General features: G+C 58.0%; 2 protein-coding genes and 1 long non-coding RNA gene across 11 annotated transcripts in view; 1 reads left to right on the forward strand and 2 right to left on the reverse strand.

Moving 5' to 3' along the window:
* Nucleotides 1–1,052: 1,052 nt before the first annotated feature.
* LOC141409299 (uncharacterized) lies at nt 1,053–11,061 on the reverse strand. Its single transcript, XR_012429163.1, has 3 exons — nt 10,925–11,061; nt 10,738–10,798; nt 1,053–1,284 (listed from the first exon to the last, which is right to left on the reverse strand). It is a non-coding gene; the product is annotated as an uncharacterized lncRNA (long non-coding RNA).
* Nucleotides 5,430–8,570, forward strand: LOC102147021 (chymotrypsinogen B2). The gene is made up of 7 exons (XM_045382709.3): nt 5,430–5,542; nt 6,424–6,527; nt 6,626–6,705; nt 6,797–6,875; nt 7,107–7,287; nt 7,706–7,836; nt 8,350–8,570. The coding sequence occupies exons 1-7, from the start codon at nt 5,491–5,493 to the stop codon at nt 8,509–8,511; spliced, it is 789 nt and encodes a 262-aa protein (XP_045238644.2). The 5' UTR covers nt 5,430–5,490; the 3' UTR covers nt 8,512–8,570.
* A 481-nt stretch (nt 11,062–11,542) lies between the features above and the next one.
* The window catches only part of BCAR1 (BCAR1 scaffold protein, Cas family member), a 45,776-nt gene continuing 36,846 nt past the window's right edge, over nt 11,543–20,472 (reverse strand). For 7 of the 9 annotated variants that reach the window (XM_015443159.4, XM_005592564.4, XM_045382706.2 and 4 more), the window contains exons 4-7: nt 20,335–20,451; nt 18,474–19,571; nt 17,477–17,566; nt 11,543–13,372 (exon numbers count right to left, since the gene is read on the reverse strand). In XM_015443159.4, the coding sequence (XP_015298645.3) occupies nt 12,860–13,372; nt 17,477–17,566; nt 18,474–19,571; nt 20,335–20,451 (1,818 nt within the window). In that variant the 3' untranslated portion in view covers nt 11,543–12,859. Of the gene's footprint in view, nt 13,793–17,476; nt 17,567–18,473; nt 19,572–20,334; nt 20,452–20,472 lie in introns of all 9 variants that reach the window. The other 2 variants (XM_065537738.2, XM_065537735.2) reach the window with 2 other exon arrangements.

Genomic DNA, 20,472 nt, shown 5'->3' on the forward strand with positions numbered 1-20,472 from the left:
CTGGGATTACAGGCTTGAGCCACCGTGCCCGGCTGGGACAATTGTTTTCTAAGCAAGCTGCACGGGATCTCGTTGGCTCAAGGAGCACACGGCGCTTTCACTAAGAAAACATCCCCCCAGCCTCACTTGGACAGGGACAAATCCCAGTGGAAAGGGTTTAGGCAAAGAACCACTGAATTAAATCGCTCCACTTGGTAATTTTAGACACGTCCATTGGTGCTGTGAGAAGGGGCCCGGCCAGGCACAGTCAGTAGCTCACACCTGTAATCCTAGCACTTTGGGCAGCCGAGGCAGGCTGATTGCTTGAGCCCAGGAGTTTGAGACCAGCCGGGGCAACATAGAGAGATCCTGTCTCTACAAAAAATACAAAAATTAGCCAGGCGTGGTGGCACACACCTGTAGTCCCAGCTACCTGGGAGGCTGGACCTGCGAGGTCAAGCTTGTGCTGAGCTGTGATTGTGCCACTCTACTCCAGCCTGGGTGACAGAGCGAGACCCTGTCTCAAAAAAAAAAGAGAAGAGTCTCATCCCCAACCCCATTGTGTACCAGTCCCCAAGTCCTCTGCCTTTCGGAAGGGGGCAAGGGAATTCTAGGAAGGTACCTCTCAGAGGGGGCTGCGGGACTCAGATCCTGCTTTGCTCTGAAGGAAAAGTGGATGGCCACTGAGAAAACAGTTTGACCATTTCCATAAACACAGGCCCCAGCCTACAACCCTGCTGTTCTATTCCTAGGTGTTTTTTTGTTTGAGACAGAGTCTCATTCTGTCACCCAGGCTGAAGTGCTGTGTGGCTGGCTCGGCTCACCACAACCTCCGCCTCCCGGGTTCAAGCAATTCTCCCACCTCAGCTTCCCGCGCACGTCACCATGCCCGGCTACTATTTGTATTTTTACTAAAGACAGGGTTTCATCATGTTGGCCAGGCTGGTCTTGAACTCCTGACCCCGAGTGATCTGCCTGCCTCAGCCTCCCAAAGTGCTGGGATTACAGGCGTGAGCCACTGTGCCCCGCCTACTCCTAGGTGTTTGCCCAAGATAAATGAACACACATCCGCATAAAGACTTGCCCGTGGATGTTTTAATATATGTTTTAGTTATTATAGCAGCTTTATTCGTAATAGATCAAAACTACAGAACAGATAGACAACCTGTAGTGCATTCCAGCAATAAAAAGGAAGAGGCTGCTGCTCTCTGCAACAGCGTGGGTGAACTCCAAAGACAAGATGCTGAGCGAAAGCAGCTGGACTTCCAGAAACACCTGGGTTCTGTTCACAGGAAACTCCAGAACCTGAAAACGAATAGATGGGCAGGATTCAGTTTCAGTTCCGCGAGACGAGTGGCCGCACAGCGCTGTGGATGTACTTAGCACTGAATGGTACACTTAAAAATGGGTGCGGGCCGGGCGCGGTGGTTCACGCCTGTAATCCCAGCACTTTGAGAGGCCGAGGCGGGCGGATCACAAGGTCAGGAGATCGAGACCATCCTGGCTAACACAGTGAAACCCCATTTCTACTAAAAAATACAAAAAATTAGCCGGGCGCGGTGGCGGGCGCCTGTAGTGCCAGCTACAGGGAGGCTGAGGCAGGAGAATGGCGTGAACCCAGAAGGCAGAGCTTGCAGTGAGCCGAGATCGCGTCACTGCACTCCAGCCTGAGCGACAGAGTGAGACTCTGTTTCAAAAACAAACAAGCAAAGAAACAAAAAATGGGTGCGATGGTCAATTTTGTTATGTGTATTACCACAATTTACAGGTTTTTTTGTTTTTGTTTTTGTTTTGAGACAAGGTCTGGCTCTGTCGCCCAGGCTGGAGTGCAATGGCCTGATCTCAGCTCACTGCAACCTCCACCTCCCAGGGTCAAGCCATCCTCCTACCTCAGCCTTCCCAGTACCTGGGATTACAGGTGCCAGCTACCATGCCTGGCTTTTTTTGTTGTTGTTGTTAGAGACAGGGTCTCACTATGTTGCCCAGGCTGGTCTTGAACTGCTGAGCTCAAGGGATCCTCTCGGCCTCCCAAAGTGCCAGGATTACAGTCATGAGCCACTGCACCTGGCTGCTAACAGTTTTTTAAATTTAACAATAACAACAACATCCCCTGGTGCGAAGACTCACACCTGTAATCCTGGCACTTTGGGAGGCTGAGGTGGGAGGATTGCTTGAGCTGAGGAGGTTGAGGCTGCAGTGAGCCGTGATCATGCCACTGCATTACAGTCTGGGCATCAGAGCGAGCCTCTCTCAACCAAAACCAAAACCTTCCTTCCGGGGAAGGAAATCAGAACAGTGGTTGCTTCTGGAGATGGGGGGTTGACTGCCAAGGGGCTGTGAAGGAGATGGTCCCTGCCTTGGTGCAGGTGGTGGTTACAGGGGTGCCTGGATCCTCACAAGTCCTCAACCTATATCCACTTGCTTTTTTTTTTTTTCTTGAGACAGGCTCTCACTCTGTCGCCCAGGCTGGAGTCCAGTGGCATGATCACTGCTCACTGCAGCCTCCACCTCCTAGGCTCAAGTGATCCTCCTACCTCAGTTTCCCAAGTCCCAGCCTGGAGCTGGGACTCCATGCATGTGCCATCACACCTGACTGATTTATTTTTTGTACAGATGGGGGTCTCACCATGTTGCCCAGGCTGGTCTGGAACTCCTGGGCTCAAGTGATCCTCCTGCCTCGGCCTCCCAAAGTGCTGGGATTATGGGCATGAGCTACTGCACCTGGCTTTATATGCATTTTAAGTGGGGGCATTTCAACATAAGTAAAGGAAGAGGCAGCCAGGAGGCTGCAGCACGTGGGGACCCCCAGCTCATCCCTCCTGCTCCCACTCTGGCCAAGGCCACAGCTCTACCTCCCCCACCCACCTGGGCCCCGGGTCGCGTGTGTCCTGACTCATCTGTCCTGAGTGTCCCTGGGCTCCTTCCTCGCCGTTCGGGTCCAGATCCCATGTGGGGGCTGGAGGGCAGTGTGGGTTGGGGGGTCCCATCCCCAGGAGCAGTGGAGTGGGGACACCTGTGCGTGCCTGTCCCCCACCCCAGCTGCAGCTGCACAGTCCCCACGAGCCTCTGTACCCTGTGCGGGGTGGGGAAATGGCAGACAGGGTCCTGGCCAGCCGTCAGCTCCCAGTGCAGGGTGGGGACATGGCAGGCAGGGTCCTGGCCAGCCGTCAGCTCCCAGTGCGGGGTGGGGACATGGCAGGCAGGGTCCTGGCCAGCTGTCAGCTCCCAAGGCCACATAGCTGGGACCACGGGTCACTCAGGCCAGGTGAGGGCTGACTGCTCGTGGCCGCCACGCCCTTTCCCCCCTCTGCCCCAGCCAGCTTATAGCTAGGGGCTGCCCCCGAGGCTCTAGTACCATCTTCTCTAGGGCCCTCCTGGACCTGCCCCCTTGACTTCTAAGCCCTTCGCTGCCCTTAGGACGCAGGCCTCTTTGGGTCCTGCGACCCCAGGTTCGTTTCCTATCCTCCAAGGATGCTCCGGGCTGCTCCCACCAACTCCTAGGCTGTTTGCTTAAATGTCGCCCTCAGAGTGAGGCCCTCCCTCAGTATCAGTAATAATAATAACTCCTTAGCCGCTGGTGTGTATATTTTACTTATGTTAAAACTTGACTCTTTTCCCTAAACTCTCCAGCCTCCTCCCCTAGTCAGCTGCTACAGGCAGGAATTCGTTTGTTTTGTTCAGCTGTTCCCGCAGGCCTGGTGGGCGCTGGCTAGCAGGAGAAGTGCAGAGGTGGGTGCGTCTCATCCAGACCAGGCCACGCCCCATCCTGGCTGGTGCCTGCCCACCCCTCTGTCCCCAGACAATCTTCTAGAATGAGCAAAGGGCCTGGACAGGCGATTCACTCAAGAAAGAGGAATGTAGGGGCCCCGCCAGCATGGATTGTGTGCTTGGCCTGGTCCTTGCGCTCAAGAAGGCTCTTCCTTTTGTCATGGGACCCATACTCTAAACGTCCTCAATTACATACAGGATCAGAGACGGCAAGTCATTTGCCCACGGCTCCACAGTTGCCTGACCCCAAAGCCCGTGCTGTAAACACACATGCTGCAGTCATCAATGCGGTGGAATTAAAAACAGCCACGAGGCACCCTTTCCCTGTGCATTTTGGGGAACTTGCCCTCCACCTGGCAGCCTCAATCCAAAATTTCTCCCTCCCCCGTTTCCCAGTTGCTGAGAAAGGGCTCCACCACCCATGCTGCCACCCACTCCAGGAACCAGGTGTCCCTGCCCATGCTCCGCCTTGAGGTTCAGCCTCCATCAGTTCTCATCAGGCCCTAGGCCCAGTCTTGCCCTCTGATGCCACATGCTTGGCTCCAGGGCCCAGGTGTGCTGGCACCTGTGTGCAGGGGTGGCCCAGCATGAGGACAGCGGGCAGCTACCCCTCCCCTGTACACAGCCCAAGTGTCCAACACAGATGTCAACGGGGCCTTCACTGAACCTCCTTAGCCATCCCCTGGGACCCGGGGAGCACCTGCATCCCAGCCTCTGGCTACACCATGGGGCACAGGCCTGCTCCCCCAGTCTCTCCTCTACTTGGTCACATTGCCCAAGGGTTTTCTTTTTCCTTTTTTTTTTTTTTTTTTTTGAGATGGAGTCTCGCTCTGTCGCCCAGGCTGGAGTGCAGTGGCCGGATCTCAGCTCACTGCAAGCTCCGCCTCCCGGGGTCACGCCATTCTCCTGCCTCAGCCTCTCGAGTAGCTGGGACTACAGGCGCCCGCCACCTCGCCCGGCTAGTTTTTTGTATTTTTTAGTAGAGACGGGGTTTCACCGTGTTAGCCAGGATGGTCTCGATCTCCTGACCTCGTGATCCGCCCGTCTCGGCCTCCCAAAGTGCTGGGATTACAGGCGTGAGCCACCGCGCCCGGCCCTTTTTTTTTTTTTTTTTTTTTGAGACAGAGTCTCACTCTGTCACCAGGCTGGAGTGCAGTGGTGCAATCTCGGCTCACTGCAACCTCCACCTCCCAGGTTCACGCCATTCTCCTGCCTCAGCCTCCCAAGTAACTGGGACTACAGGTACCCACCACCACGCCCAGCTAATTTTTTGTATTTTTAGTAGAGACGGGGTTTCACCGTGTTGGCCAGGATGGTCTTGATCTCTTGACCTCGTGATCTGCCCGTCTTGGCCTCCCAAAGTGCTGGGATTACAGGCGTGAGCCACCACCCCCGGCCTGCCCAGGGGTTTTCAAACCATGAAAAGATCAAGTGAATTATTTGCAGAGCACAAGAGACTCAGCTGGGGCTCAAACCTGGGGCTGCTGAACTCAGTCCCTGGAAGCCCCTGCCCAAGCCTGGGCCTGAAGGAGAAAGGCCATGGTAAAAGGCCACCTGGGTTAGCCCAGCTCAGCTGAGGCCACAGCTGCTGTCATCCCAGGCTCCCTGGCCAGCCCTGCGCTGACACATCCTGCCCACTTCCAGGGAAGGGATTATTGCTCCAACGTCTCCAGATAACAGCCGGCACACAGGGCTACAACGGGGACCCACAGACAGGCGTCCCAGCCCCCCGCCAGCGGCACCATGGCTTTCCTCTGGATCCTCTCCTGCTGGGCCCTCCTGGGCACCGCCTTCGGTGAGGGCCGGGCCCCGCGGAGGCTGAAGGGTTGTCTCCCCTCACTCCCAGCCCCGAGGCCAGCAAGGGGCAGCAGGGTCCCAGTTCCCAGTTTAGTTGTGCACCACAGTGTGGGCCTGGGCGAGTCACCGGCTCCATCTCTGCCGTGGGCACTGCAAGACCTGCACCAGGTCACAGCTTCCCTCCCAGGCTCAGCTGCCACCTCGGAGCTCAGGAGCTGGGGAGTCCCGCTCCCCTTCCTCACCCCCAGCCGACCTGAGGCTCCCAGGGGAGGAGGTAGGTGTCTGGGGGGCCGCCCTGAGGCCTTCAGGAAACCCCCCAACAGTCAGTGGCCCCAGTACAGGCTTGGGTGGTGAGCATGTGGGCAGCTAGGGCTTGGCACCGTTCAGTCCAAACCTTTCAGGCGAGCCTCATCCCTTTAAACTCCTGCTTACGGAGCACTTCCCGGGTGCCAGGAGCAGAGCTGGCGCTCTGCCTGCTCACTCTTCCAAACCTGAGAGGTCAGAAACGGTGTGATCCCCACTTTGCTGATGGGGACACTGAGCGGCTTAGCTGGGCAGGGAGGGAGCCAGGGTCAAATCCACAGAGTCTGGCCTCCCAGCCTGAGTGTCGGGACTGCACGCTCCACCTGTGTGGCTTCTCTGAACTGAGGAGGGGTCAACACCCCATTCCTCAGCAGCCCACAGTCCAGTGCCTTGGACTCAATTGTACCCGGAGATTCCAGCACTGGCGAGAGGAGAGCCAGGGCCAACTTCTCAGAGGAGGGGATGTGGGAGCCAGCCTAGGTCCCAGAGACTGGAAAAGAGTTGGGAGTGAGAGGACGCTGGAGCACTGAGACCTGGGTGAGTGGTACCCACCCCTCCGCCCACTCCTGCCCCCAGGCTGTGGGGTCCCCGCCATCCCCCCCGTGCTCAGCGGCCTGTCCAGGATCGTCAATGGGGAGGACGCCGTCCCTGGCTCCTGGCCCTGGCAGGTGTCCCTGCAGGTGAGGGGGATTCTGCAAGGCAGTGGGCACCCTGGGTGGGGGCCAGGCTGGGGGTGCCGCCAGGTGGGAGTTGCTGACCCTCCCCATCTTCCTGCCAGGACAAAACCGGCTTCCACTTCTGCGGAGGTTCCCTCATCAGCGAGGACTGGGTGGTCACCGCCGCCCACTGCGGGGTCAGGTGAGGACCGGGCAGCCTCGGGCTCTGCTTCCAGCCCAGCTGGGTGGGAGGGGAGCAGGGCATGTTCTCTCACCCACAATGCTCTGCCCAGGACCTCCAATGTGGTCGTGGCCGGGGAGTTTGACCAGGGCTCTGATGAGGAGAACATCCAGGTCCTGAAGATCGCCAAGGTACCCAGGCCCCGTGCAGCAGAGGGCAGGGGCAGCGGGCACGGGGGGAGATCCCTCGGCTGCTTCAGGGACAGGTGCCCAGTGGGGCCGGCCCAGCCTCGTGGTTCCCATTCCGGCCCTGGGGATGGACTGCTCCTTAATGGGCACCAGGGAAGGAGTCTGTGTCCTCGAAGCCTGCAGGTCCTGCCTCCTCCCAGGGCCTCACTCTGGCACTCCGGCCCCCACCCCCAGGTCTTCAAGAACCCCAGCTTCAGCATTTTCACCGTGCGCAATGACATCACCCTGCTGAAGCTGGCCACACCCGCCGTCTTGTCCCAGACGGTGTCCGCCGTGTGCCTGCCCAGCGCCGACGATGACTTCCCCACGGGGACAGTGTGCGTCACCACAGGCTGGGGCAAGACCAAGTACAACGGTGAGGGGCCGCGGGGCTGCCTCTGGGGTCGGGGCTGCCTGGCTGTGGAGTGCCCCCGTGACTGTTTGGCTCTAAATTCCAACACCCTCCTAACTTTCCGTTCTTTATTGATAATCCTCTGAATTTAAAATCCCCCCAGTGCAAATAAAATCCAGGTCGGATCATGAGAAGCCTCCACAGGGGGCTTCTGAGCGCACCTGGCCGGGTGAGCCCTGCCCTGGCTGACCTGCCTGGAGTCACAGTGCGGGGCTCCCACCCGGGCAGGACCGATGCCCCCTTTGTCCCACAGGCACTTCCGAGGCTCCAGGGGCCGTACCCAACATCGTGGTGATGGTGCAGGGGAGGGCAGGCGTGTCGGCCTCGGGTCTCTCCCTCCTAAGTGGGCTGGGTGAGCCCTGACCTTCCTCCTGTCCTGCAGCCAACAAGATCCCTGACAAGCTGCAGCAGGCGGCCCTGCCCCTCCTATCCAATGCCCAATGCAGGAAGTTCTGGGGCAGCAAGATCACCGAGATGATCTGCGCTGGGGCCAGCGGTGTCTCCTCCTGCAAGGTGAGGCTGGCCCCGCCCAGGCCCTGGCCAGGCGAGCGGGGTGCAGGGGAGGCCCAGGTTCCCCACCCCTCTCTGCCCTCATCTACTAACCCTACTCCTTGCTGATGTCAGAGTCACCTTGCTGCAAAATTCCATGGCCAATGTCAGAGCCAATGGCCCTTGGAGTTGTGCAGTGCACAACCTGGGCAGTGGATCCCAGCAGTCCAGCGGGCTCCAGCAGCCCTCCCTCCCTCACAAGGACCCCTTGGCAAGCCCCACCAGGCTCTTCCTTCTATTGGTCAAACCAGCTTTACTAAGCTTCCAATAAAGGGCCCCATTCCGGGGTGGCTCAGGTTTCCAGGGGCATGAGCCACACAAGCAGCTGCTGGATCTTTCATGACCCCTGCAACAGCACATGCTGAGTCGCTGCTGTGTGTGGGGTCCTGGCCTGGACTCTGGGAACTATATCCAGTGGCCCCTGGGACCAGTCTGTCTGGGCTGCCAGATCCAAGTCCCCTTCTCCCTCTCCCAAAGGGTGACTCCGGCGGCCCCCTGGTCTGCCAGAAGGACAGAGCCTGGACCCTCATGGGCATTGTGTCCTGGGGCAGTGGCACCTGCTCCACCTCCAGCCCTGGCGTGTACACCCATGTTACCAAGCTCATACCCCGGGTGCAGGAGATCCTGGCTGCCAACTGAGGCCGTGGCTCCCTCCGACCTTGCTCCCCACAGAACTTCAGTAAACCCGTGGAGCACACGTCGGTGCTGTCCGTCTCCTGTTTGGGGCCTCCAAAGCCTCACTCCACTCCAGAACTTGGGCCCCCACTGGGCTGGGCTGGGCCAGGCACGGGCGGCCTCTGGGAGGACCCTTCCCTAGTCGCCTTTCCCACCACTCAGGCTCCTGCTTCCCGAAGAGTGGCCAGAAACACACAGGCAGATAAAAAGGGGCGCAGAGACGGACGGGGGATGTGGCTGGTGGGGACCGGGAGGACCCTGGCCCCCATCCTCAGCACCTGCCCCCGGGCGGCAGGGTTCTTGCCACCCACCCTTGCTCCCTTGCTCAGGGCCCTGCAACAGGGCATGGGCAGTAAGGGGGACGAACTCACTCTGGCCGCACACACCTGCGGTTCCAAGGAATCTTCCCAGGGCCACTCCTAGCGCTGCCAGACATGCTGGAGCCAGGAGCGTTATCAACACAAGGACTGCTGATGAGGGGAGTGGTGGCGAGGTGGGCCGTGATTGGTGGGCTCAGGGGACAGGATGGGGACCCTCTGACACCCCATGGCCTTTCTCTGGATCGCTGGGCTTCCCTCTCTCTGCAGTGATTCTTGAAAGTTCGAGGCTCAGGCAGGCTGGGAGCCCCAGGTCAAACACGCCCATCCCCAGCCCCAAATGCCCAGAAGCAAAAAACTGCACTGTGCCATGTTACACGGGGGCACCACATCCTCCATGGCCAGATCCTCCTCCCCTTCCTCCTCACACTCTGCCAGCTGGCTCCTACCCCTCTGGCCACTACCCCTGCTCCCTCAGCCATGCTTGGGGCATGTTTCCTCCCTTCCTTGGCCCCCACACCCTGCAGATTCTGCCTCCCGACGGTTTCCTGCATCCACACCTCTTGCCCACCCCCCACCCCCAGCCCCTGTACCCTCTGCACCCGGGCGGCCTCCTGGGTTTGTGTGTCCCCAGGCCCCGCACCCCAATCCACCCGTCACTGACTCAGAGCCCACGAGAGCACAGGGCCCCAGGGAGATCCAGCCACCACGTCACAGCACCCTGGGCTTGGAGAGGGACGGACACTCCCTTGGGTGCACAGCGATCAGGGGAGGGGGCTGTGGGCACTGCAGTGGCACCTAAGGACACCATCAACTGCCGGCTGCCCTGCCCCAACCCCAGGCTGCAGGGTCCCCACCATCCACCCTGACTCAGCATCCTATCCAGGATGTCCATGGGGAGGATGCCATCCCCAGCTCCTGGGCCTGGCAGGTGTCCCTGCAGATCAGAGTGGGGTCCTGCCCATGCAGTGGGGGGGACCCTGGGTGGTGGCCAAACTAGAGGTGGGGGAAGTTTAAACAATTTTTATTTATACATAGAGACTTGGGTCTCACTATATGGCCTGACTGGTCTTGAACTCTTGGCCTCAAGTGATCCTCCTGCCTCAGCCTCTCAAAGTGCTAGGATTACACAGCCCTCGCCCCTCAGGTCCCTCCTGCCCTTGTGGGAGTTGCCAGTCCTATCCTCCCAGTGCAAACCTGGCTTCCACTTCTGCGGGGGCTGGGTGGTCACCGCTGCCCACTAGGGGTCAGGTGAGGCTTGAGCTTGAGGAGTTGGGGCCCACCAGGTGTCAGGGAATGACACTCACCCCCTCTTCCCAACCCCAACTACACCCTGCAACCAGCAGGAAAAGGGTCGGAAATGAACTGCAGGCTGGGGAATCAGCACCCCCATTCCCCGGCCACAGGCAGAGCCTGCAGGAGACGCCCACCCCGGGCCGTGCACCCCACCTCCACCTTTGCACATCCTCAGGCCACCCGGATCACAGCTTGGGGAAACCTGGGAGGTCCTGCGCCCTCACTGTGCAGGTGGGGAAACTGAGGCCCTAAGTGAGAAAGGGATGCCGAGATCACCATGAGACTCAGTGGCCAAGAGGGGCTCACCCCCATGAGCCCAAGCGCCGTCTGCCACCCTCACTCTCCAGAAGAGCCACCGTGTGGTGGCCGGGGCGTCTGACCTTGGCTCTCACCCGGAGGCCTTCCAGGTGCTAAGGATGGCTAATGCAAGGCCACACAGGCAGGCAGAGGTGGCTCGTGACGCCACCATGGGACAAATCAGCCTCTGGGAGAGGAGGTGAGAGGATACAGGGGCCCTTTCCCAGCTGGCCTGGGCCTCACCTTGCACCCTTGGCTGCCAGGGCCCATGGGCACCTACCTCTCCCAGCTGTCTTTTCCTTCCCAAGTGTTAAAGCGTCTGAAAGCATCCTGACAGGTGTCTTCAATGATAAAATTTTGTTCATTGTAGAAAAAAGTGGAAAGACAATCATTAAAAATCACGTGCCACGGGCTGTTCTCCTTCAGTCTCCATAGACTCCACCTGCCTGGCGTCTCCACAGACTCACCTGTCCAGTCCCATTCCTGTTCCTTTCTCAATGTACTCCAGGACTCTCCACTCCTCTGATGGAGGTATGGGCTCCCCACTCCTCTCTGCCTCCTTCCCAGGCCTCACAAGGGCCAGGCCTCAGGCTCACAGCTTCCTGGACCAGGCAGGTGAGGGTGCCTGGGGACCCCCTCCTCTCCCCAGCCCTCTGAGCTGGAAGGTCAGCTCACGGGACAAATGGCGCCCCGGCAGGAATGAAAGCCACTTGCCCCAGCTCCCTCCAGGAATGTGCATGGCAGAGCTGGGGCTGCCACGTGAACCCAGGCCTCAGGACCCTGGCACAGCCCCTGCACCCACGCTTGCCATTTCTCTGCATCCCTCCCTGGACTCCGCCAGGTCAAGGTCTCCCAGGCCCCGGCACCCAGTTCAGGCCTGGCGACACATCCTGTCCTTCCTGCAGGGCAACTCCGGCAGCCCTTGCCTGCCAGGATGGACCCTGGACCCTGGAGGGCATCGTGTCCTGGAGCAGCACCAGCACCTCCCGTTCTCACCGGACGTGGACGCCACATCATGAAGCTCACGCCTGGGAAGCTGAGACCCTCCCTACCCCACGTCTGTGTAAAACACAAAGCCACTGAGAGCGACTGCAGACACCTTTACTTCTGTGTCCTCACCAAGGAGGGAGGGCTGAGCATGATGTGGCTGAGTTGAGGGGACAGATGCTGTCACGGGGACCCCTCTGTAGAGGTAAGATCAGGAGGGCTTGAGGATCACCCAGTACTACCCCCTTCTTCATACAGATGGGGAACCCAAGGCGCATGTTGACATGCAGAATGGTCAGGGCTGGGAGGAGCACCAGGGGCTCCAGGCACCCTGGAGCTTCCATCTAGGCTGCGGGCTGCTGTGTGGGGGAGCCACGGGGGGCACACACTTGCCCAGGGCAAAGGTCTTCTCCAGGCCCCTCCCTCCCAACTTGGAGGCCAGATCCACGTGTAATTCCGCGTGTGCTTCGGGAGTTCCACAGGCTGGGATGAGATTCTTTTCAGCAGAGTTCTAGATGCAGCCCCTGACGGTGCCCTCGGCTCACAGGAACCCGTCCCCTCCTGCAGCTGCTCCTGCCCTGATCTGCCCTCGCTCCAGATGCCAGTTGTGGGCATGGGCAGGTGCTCGCTGCTGTGGCAGATCCCTAGGGCTCGAGGGGGCCACGCCCAGGCTGTGCCTTCTGGGCCCCAGACCTTGTAGCTCCGAAACCGACCCCAACTCCTCTCCTGGGCCCAGGCTCTGCCCTGGCTCCCAGGGCCCCACCCCACCTGCAGGAGACACCCAGCCTCAGTGTCCCTTAGTTTTTTTCTGGAGAGACCCACTCCTCTGCCCTCCTGGGAGATGCCATGCATGGCACTTGCCCCTGGGTGCCTTCCCTGGAACCGTCACCTGCCCCGGGGTGCTCTCATCTGGCACCCTCAGGCAGCTGCTCTTCATTTTAAAAACTTTATTTAAATGGAGACTATTAGTCAAATGATTGGAAAACCAGTAATGAAAAATAGTTCTAGTTCTTCAGGGTCTTCTCCTGGTAAGGCGGAGGACACACCAAACTGCACTGGCCCTGTCAGGGGACACGGCACCCTCGCGGGGCCAGGCTCAGACCTCGGGGCAGCATGAGGTCCTGGAGGCTGCGGGGTCCTCACACTCCAGACCCTGCCTGGTGACCCGCCCTGGGCCCATGGTGCACGCTGGGGAAGGCCACTGGCTGACCCCTGGGCTTCGGCTCCTGGGGAGGCACGGCCCCACACCCTGCCCAGTCATAAATATATACAGATTCCTGGGCATCAAGGGTACCAGGCCTGAGGCAGAGCTGGGGTCCTGTCTCTAAGCCTGTGGCGCAGTGACTCTTGAGATGGGAGCCAGGGAGCTGGGACCACCATGCCCCTCCCCTGCCTCCCTCCTGGGGTCACGGCCCTCAGGCGGCTGCCAGCTGGCCTAGGACGCGGCGGAACTGCTGGGTGCTGTGGCCCAGCTCCTTGACCCTCTCTACCATGTCCTGGGCAGCAGCAGGTGATGGGTACTGCAAGGCGGCGGCCTTGGTGGTGGCCACGATGCCACGCAGGAGGTCGCACAGCAGGTTGCTGTAGTGGGTCACCTGGCTGCGCACGTCAGCAGCCTTGGCCTGCCGTGACAGTGTGTCCCCAATGAACACCAGCTTGTGGGCGCTAAGGATGACGAATTTGCTGTGCGCCACAAAGATCTTGGGTGGCTGGTTGGTGGCCACGGCGGTGAAGAAGGCGTCCACGGCATTGGTCAGTGTGGTCAGGTTGGCCTCACACTGCTCCAGGTAGAAGAGCAGCAGCTGCCGGTCCGAGGGCCCCAGGCCGCCTGTCCGCCCCGGGGCCAAGGGTTGGGCTGGTGTCCAGTTGGCCAAGTCGTGGTCTATGGGCCGCGACACCTCCTGTTCCAGTCGTTCAAATTGCTTCAGCTGGGGCGGGAGGGAAGCAGGAGCAGGGTTAGGCTCTCGGGCGAGTCAGAACCACAGGCCAAGACCTGGGCACCCTGGGCTGGGCTTCTCTAAAAGGGCTGCTACTCAGAGTGCACGGGACTGTGGGGAAACCGGCAGTCTCCTCTCCCGGGGATGGGACCAGGAACCATGGCAAGCCTTCTGGAGGTTGTTCAGTTACCTTTCCACCAATCTCAGAAGATCAGACTCTGTGCCCTGAACATTTTTGAAATGACAAGATGGACAACAGAAAAGTGGCAGCCTGGGGTCGGAGGGGGGGGGTGGGGGCGGTCACCGTCCTGGCTTGGGTACTGTCCCACGTGACTTGAGATGTGGCACTGGGGAAACTGGCTGAAGGGCACTGGGGATCCCTCGACCCTATCTTTGCAACTTCCTGTGAATCTATAAATATTTCAAAACAAAAAGTTAAAAAAATTTTCTCCTTAGTTCAAAAGTAACATACACATTATAAAAAGATTCAAATATATCTAACAGAAAAAAGGAAGACATCACCTGTAATCCAACGCCCCTAAATAGAACCTCTGCTACCATCACCTTCCAGAACCACACAGGAAAGTTAACATTTCCACTCCTGTGCCTGGGAGTCAGCTGAAGGGGACGACGTGTCCTCACTACACTGCTCTGGCCCCGGAAATTACCAGCCACACCCAGACTCAGGACAGGTAAGCTCTGTCCCACCCTAGGCGCAAAGCTCCAAGCCACAATGAGCAAAACCAATAGTAAACCTCCCCGTCCTAACACTCAGAACCTGGCACTGTCCCCCTTAGGCAGCTATTTGGTGAAATCCTTCATCTCTCCGTTCTCTTAGCCAGTGAGATACATACTCGGCTTTTTTTCTTTGCAACGCTCTGGTGAGGCAGGGTGAGGTGGCTCATGCCTGTGATCTCAGCACTTTGGGAGGCTGAGGCAGGTGAATCACTGAGTCTGGGAAGTCAAGGCTGCAGTGAGCCCTACAGAGCACAGGCAACAAGCTCTGTGGGTCTTTGTTGTTCTTTTTTTTTTCAAAACTATTTTTATTTTTATAAAGAGGGAGTCTTGCTCTGTCACCCAGGCTGAAGTGAAGTGGCACGATCTCAGCTCACGGCAACCTCTGCCTCCTGGTTTCAAGCCATTCTCCTGCCTCAGCTGGGATTACAGGCCTGCGCCACCACCTCCAGCTAATTTTTGTATTTTTGGTAAAGACGGGGTTTCACCATGTTGGCCAGGCTGGTCTCAAACTCCTGACCACAGATGATCCTCCCGCCTCTGCCTCCCAAAGTGCTGGCATTACAGGTGTGAGCCACTGTGCCCAGCCCTTTTTATTCTTTGACAACTCTTAATAGTTATATAATATCCTACTGCACAAATGTCCACACTTTATTGAACCAATACTCTCCTATTAGACACTTTGCGGGTAGAGATTTCAGATTCTTCACCGATACAAAAATGGGGCAATCGATGTTCTCATGAGTAAGTCTCCATGGGCTTGCATTTAACATGGACTTTATGTCCTTGGCTTTGGAATTCTACATCTTTAGAGTTTTTCACATATATTCTTGCCCTTTAATCCAGCTTCTACCAAGTTATCTAAGTGACTGATTAGATAAGTGCAAAGACTTGTATTCGTCACAGCATTGTTGTCAAAAGTAAAACTCTGGGAACAGCCTAAGTGTCCAACAGCAGGGAACTGGTGCAGTGCTGGAGGCACACAGAGGAAGGATACAGCACATGACCACTTCTGAAAACACAGCGATCCCAGAGTTCTCTCTCTACAGACGAGATATAGACACATATATTGTTCATATTTCAGGAGGTTTTTTTTTTTTTTTTTTTTTTTTTTGAGATGGAGTTTCGCTCTTGTTGCCCAGGCTAGAGTGCAGTGGTGTAATCTCGGCTCACCGCAACCTCTGCCTCCTGGGTTGAAGCGATTCTTCTGCCTCAGCCTCCCAAGTAGCTGGGATTACAGGCATGTGCCACTATGCCTGGTTAATTTTTTTGTATTTTTAGTAGAGATGGGGTGTCCCCATGTTGGTCCGGCTGGTCTCGAACTCCTCACCTCAGGTGATACGCCCGCCTCGGCATTCAGGTTTTTAAAACAATTATTGGCCGAGCGCGGTGGCTCAAGCCTGTAATCCCAGCACTTTGGGAGGCCGAGGCGGGCGGATCACAAGGTCAGGAGATCGAGACCACAGTGAAACCCCGTCTCTACTAAAAATACAAAAAATTAGCCGGGCGCGGTGGCGGGCGCCTGTAGTCCCAGCTACTCAGGAGGCTGAGGCAGGAGAATGGCGGGAACCCGGGAGGCGGAGCTTGCAGTGAGCCGAGATCGCGCCACTGCACTCCAGCCTGGGCAACAGCGTGAGACTCCGTCTCAAAAAAAAAAAAAAATAAAAAAAAAAATAAAACAATTATTATTTATTTATTTTGAGACAAAGTCTCACCCATCGCCCAGGCTGGAGTGCAGTGGCGCGATCTTGGCTAACTGCAAGCTCCACCTCCTGGGTTCAAATGATTCTATCACCTCAGCTTCACAAGCAGTTGGGACTACAGGTGCATGCCACCACGCCCAGCTAATTTTTGTATTTTTAGTAGAGATGGGGTTCTACCATGTTGGCCAGGCTGGTCCCAAACTCCTGACCTCAAGTGATCTGCCTGCCTTGGCCTCCCAAAGTGCTGGAATTACAGTTGTGAGCCATTAATTTTTATTAATATATAGAGTCTTGGGTCTCACTATGTGGCCCAGCTGGTCTCAAACCCTTGGCCTCAAGTGATCCTCCTGCCTCAGCCTCCCTAAGTGTTAAGATTACAGGTGTGACATTTATTCTTTTCTTGGGTGTTGTAATAGATTTAACAGGGGGTACAGGTATGGTTTTGTTACATGGGTACACTGTATCCGACAGGTAATTTCTCAGCCCTCACCCCTCCCGCCCGGCCACAGTTCTGAGATGTCAATGTCTAGCCTCTCCTGAACGTCTCTATGTGCCGGGTCCTCCCCGGGCATCTTCCACTCTTCACTGATCCTCATCGAGCTCTCATGAGACAGCTGCAGCCTCGCCGCTGTGCGTCGTGGGTCTCAGGCCCCCGCCTCTGCCACTTCCTTGACGCCCAGAAGGTGGGCGAGGGAGCCCTGACGGGTGATATTTTTATGTTCACTTTGTACTATCCTGTATTTTCACTTTTAAAATTATCTTCATAATCGGAATAAAGCTCCCTTAATATTTTTTTACATACCTCTTTCCTACCCTCAGAAAATGATTCAAAATATGAAGAAAAGTCTATTAATATGTCAGCATATAAACATAGCAGTGTATTTATAATAAGGGGCCAGATGTGGTGGCTCACACTGTAATCCTAGCATTTTGGGAGGCCAAGGCAGGTGGATCATTTGAGCCCAGGAGTTTGAGACCAGCCTGGGCAACATGGTGAAACCTTGTCTCTACAAAAAGTACAAAATTCAGCCAGGTATGGTGGCAGGCCCCTGTAATCCCAACTACTGGGGAGGCTGAGGCAGGAGAATCACTTGAGCCCAGAAGGCTGAAGCTGCAGTGAGTCGAGATTGCACCACTGTACTCTAGCCTGTGTGACTGAACAAGACTCTGTCTCAAAAAAAATAATAATAATACTAAGGAAGTGTGGGTACAATACAAACATTCAGTACGTGCTATGTGGTCTTTGAAGGAATCCACAAAGAATGCTTAATGCCATGGCAGCTGCTGGGACAGAAGAGTCGAATGCCCACAGGACACCATCCCGGACACGCAGGGAGCAGCTTGGAGGAGGGAGCAAGGCAGAGCCAGCCCCGAGCTGAGCCTATGGCAGCTGTGAGGGGTCTATTTTCTGCTCTCACCCCTCTCTCTAACTCCCTAAATGTCTCCAACAATTACTCTTGACAACTTTAAAATAAACCAAATGAAAAGATGAAGATGGTCAGGAGGCAGGGGGGTGGCGGGCTGGGCCCAGCTCTGAGAACTACCAGACAATGTGTAGGGAGAAGCTGGGGACCCGGGGTCGGCCCTGTGGGGCAAGAGCTGAGGGCTCAAGGGGTCAGCGGGCAAGGCAGGGCCTTGCTCTGCTCCAGGGCCTCACCTGCTGCAGCTCCAGCTGGCTCTTGCCCTGCCGCGTGATGCTGCCCTTTTCCAGCAGCTCCTTCTGGGTCTTTTCAAACTCCTCCTTCCCCTGGAGGGGAGAGACAGGGGCTGCACTGAGGCCAGTTCTCTTCTGAGCCAGAAGAGCAGGCCAGCCCTGTGGGGGCGCAGTGAGCTGAGTGGCCACCAGGTGGTGCTGTGCGCGCACGCATGCACACACGCGCACACAGACACACCAAACAGGCTGGCACATGCAGGGGCAGACAGAGACACACATCCCCCAGGCTGACACATGGGGACACACACACACACCCCTTCAGGCTGGCCCATGTGGGGACACAGCCCCACATACACATACACAGGCTGGCACATGCAGGGACAGATAAGGTGGCTTCCTAGGAAGCAGCCCTGGCTGCCCCTTTCACCGCCTGCCAGTCCAGGAAGAGACTGGGCATAGGGTGGGCCACCTGCAGAAAGGCCACAAGCTCCACCCTGCCTGCCTAGGCTCCCACACCAGGAATCAAACCCAATCTCTCCCTGTTGGCCTAAAGGCCTGGCCACCTGTTCCCTGCCCCTGGATGCCTCTCTGGCCCAGCTCAGCCTGGAATGTTCCTCACCGGGACTCCCACCCGGCTGGCACCCAGGCCTCTGCTCCAGGGCCTGGCCTGGGAGGAGCAGTCCCAGCCACCTCCTGCCACCTCCTGCTGCTCCCCCACCCTCGGAGGATCTTTCTCTGCATGCACATTTCTGCAGATCTGTCTCCCAACACAACAGTCACTGCTGCTGGTCACCGGACACACCAGCCCGAGGGACTCAATGAAGGACTCGATGACACGGCCATGCTAGCACACGGGGCCAATGTGGGGTGAGGAAGGTCAGAGTGAGAGGAGGGTACAGGGCCTTGCCAGGGACCAGGCCCAGCTGGGAACAAATCTCCCCCTAAGCACGGGAGCCCCGTGCGGCAAAAGAGGAGCCGGGGCTGGGCAGGCGGCACCCACCTGCAGGTGGACGTAGTCATAGTCCTCCATCCAGCCCCCCTCGCTGTTCTCGTACTGCCCATCCGGCGAGTCCTGGGAGGTGAACTTAGGGGGTGAGGGCAGGGGCCGTGACTGGATGCTGCTGGTCTTGTCAGTGGGGTTGGGGTGCAGGGTGCCACCCCCCTCGGGCCCCGGAGCGGGGGCCTTGGTCCGTCTGAAGAGCAGTGAGGCATTGCCGTGCAGGAAGGAGGCCAGCTGCTTGGCGTCCTCGGGCACAGCCCTCGAGCAGGCCACCAGCCGGTCCAGGTCCTCAGGGGTGGCTCCAGGGCCTCCCCGGCCAGCGTCAAAAGCCTGACCGTGTGCCACCAGCGTCTGGTGCACGTCCTCCATCTTCTGTAGTTGCCGGCTAAGCTTGGCATGCAGGGTGCGGTCAGATGTGTGGGCAGCATTGCCCACGGCGCTGCGGGAAAACTCCAACAGCTCGTGGACGGCACTCTGGACGGCAGCCACAGCAGCCTGCAGGTCCTGCACCAGCGGCTCCTGCGGCTCAGAGGGGTTACGCCAGCTCCCAGTCCCACCGGCGCTGCCTGCCAGGTCCAGAAGGTGGGCAACGGTGGTGCTCACACCCTGCTGCAGCCGTGCCAGGGCCTCCACGGCAACTTCCAGCTCCAGGGGTTCCCGGCCCGGCCCCGCCACCTCCAAGGAGGATGCGGACTGGCTGCTACGTGTGCTGCTGGTGCTGGAGGCCGAGAGGCGCTTGCCATCCGCCGGGGCTTCACGTTCAGCTGGGGGAGGCACCGCATACACACCGTTGTCAACCGTGCCACCATCAGCCAACTCAGGAGGAAGCACCCGTTCACGGGGCACATCATACAGGGTGCCTGGGCCAGGCCGCCGCAAGCCAGGGGGCACGTCGTAGAGGTCAGGAGCCGGGGGCGGCACGTCATACACGTCCTCGGCCGGCGGGGAGTCTGGAGGGGGCACAGCCAGGACCAGTGGGGTGCGGGCCGGGTCAAAGGGCTTGGCCTTAGCGAAGGCGGGGGGCACATCGTAGGTCTCCTCACGGAGCAGCGGGCCATCAGGCACATCCTTGCTCACCGATGGAGGAACGTCATAGACCTGGGGGAACAAGCGGCAGTCAAGGCTGTCCATCCGTCCATCTGCCCACCCCAGGGGCTGGGGGCAGCACCCAGCCACACACATGTACACACACACAGGCACACACGCAGTCCCGGCACACACATCCTTCACGATTCCCATCCATGACAGCTCTGGGACGAGCCGGCTCTAGAACCTGAAGGTGTGAGAACTTCCTCTCAAGGAATGACACGTGTTAATTCACATAATTGTGTCACTTCAGACTCACTGAAAGGTTAGCTCTCATACTGCCACTGCCACCACCATCATATCATGATTTCATCACCACCACCACCACTGTACCACCCAGTACCACCACCACGTGTGAACTTTCCACTCTGCAGCACGTGTGTGACTGAGCTCTGCGGGTATTATCAGGGGATCAAATTCTGGTTTGCTCCGGACAGTCCTGGTTTGTCCCTGATGCTCCCACATAATTACTAGTCCCCCCCTTCACTCTTGGAAGTATCTCAGGTGACAGGACATACCCTGTGGTCACCTTGCAGATACCCTCTCAGGAGCTCATGGGGAAGGCCTTCCCACAGGCGGCTCTGCAGACGAAGCAGCTGAGGCTCAGAAGAGAGCTCGGTTTCCTCTTCTATCAATGATCCAGTGAGGAGCAGAACCCGGGTCTGGAGCCAGTCTCTGCCTGCCCACCACCCCGAGCCCTGAAGACACTGGTCAGCACCCCAGTGCACACACCCAGACACCCCACAGTCTCAGCCTGGCCCTGGCATGTGCTCACCGCGTGGTGGCTGGACAGTGGCAGGCCCTTCTCCACGCTGGGGGGCACGTCATACACCTCCAGCAACGGGTCTCGGCCATTGGGACCCTTGACAGCCATGGGGGGCGTGTCATACACCTGGGAGCAGAAACAGTGGAG

The sequence above is a fragment of the Macaca fascicularis genome, chromosome 20, assembly GCF_037993035.2.
Source record: "Macaca fascicularis isolate 582-1 chromosome 20, T2T-MFA8v1.1".
In the NCBI taxonomy this organism is placed as follows: Eukaryota; Metazoa; Chordata; class Mammalia; order Primates; family Cercopithecidae; genus Macaca; species Macaca fascicularis.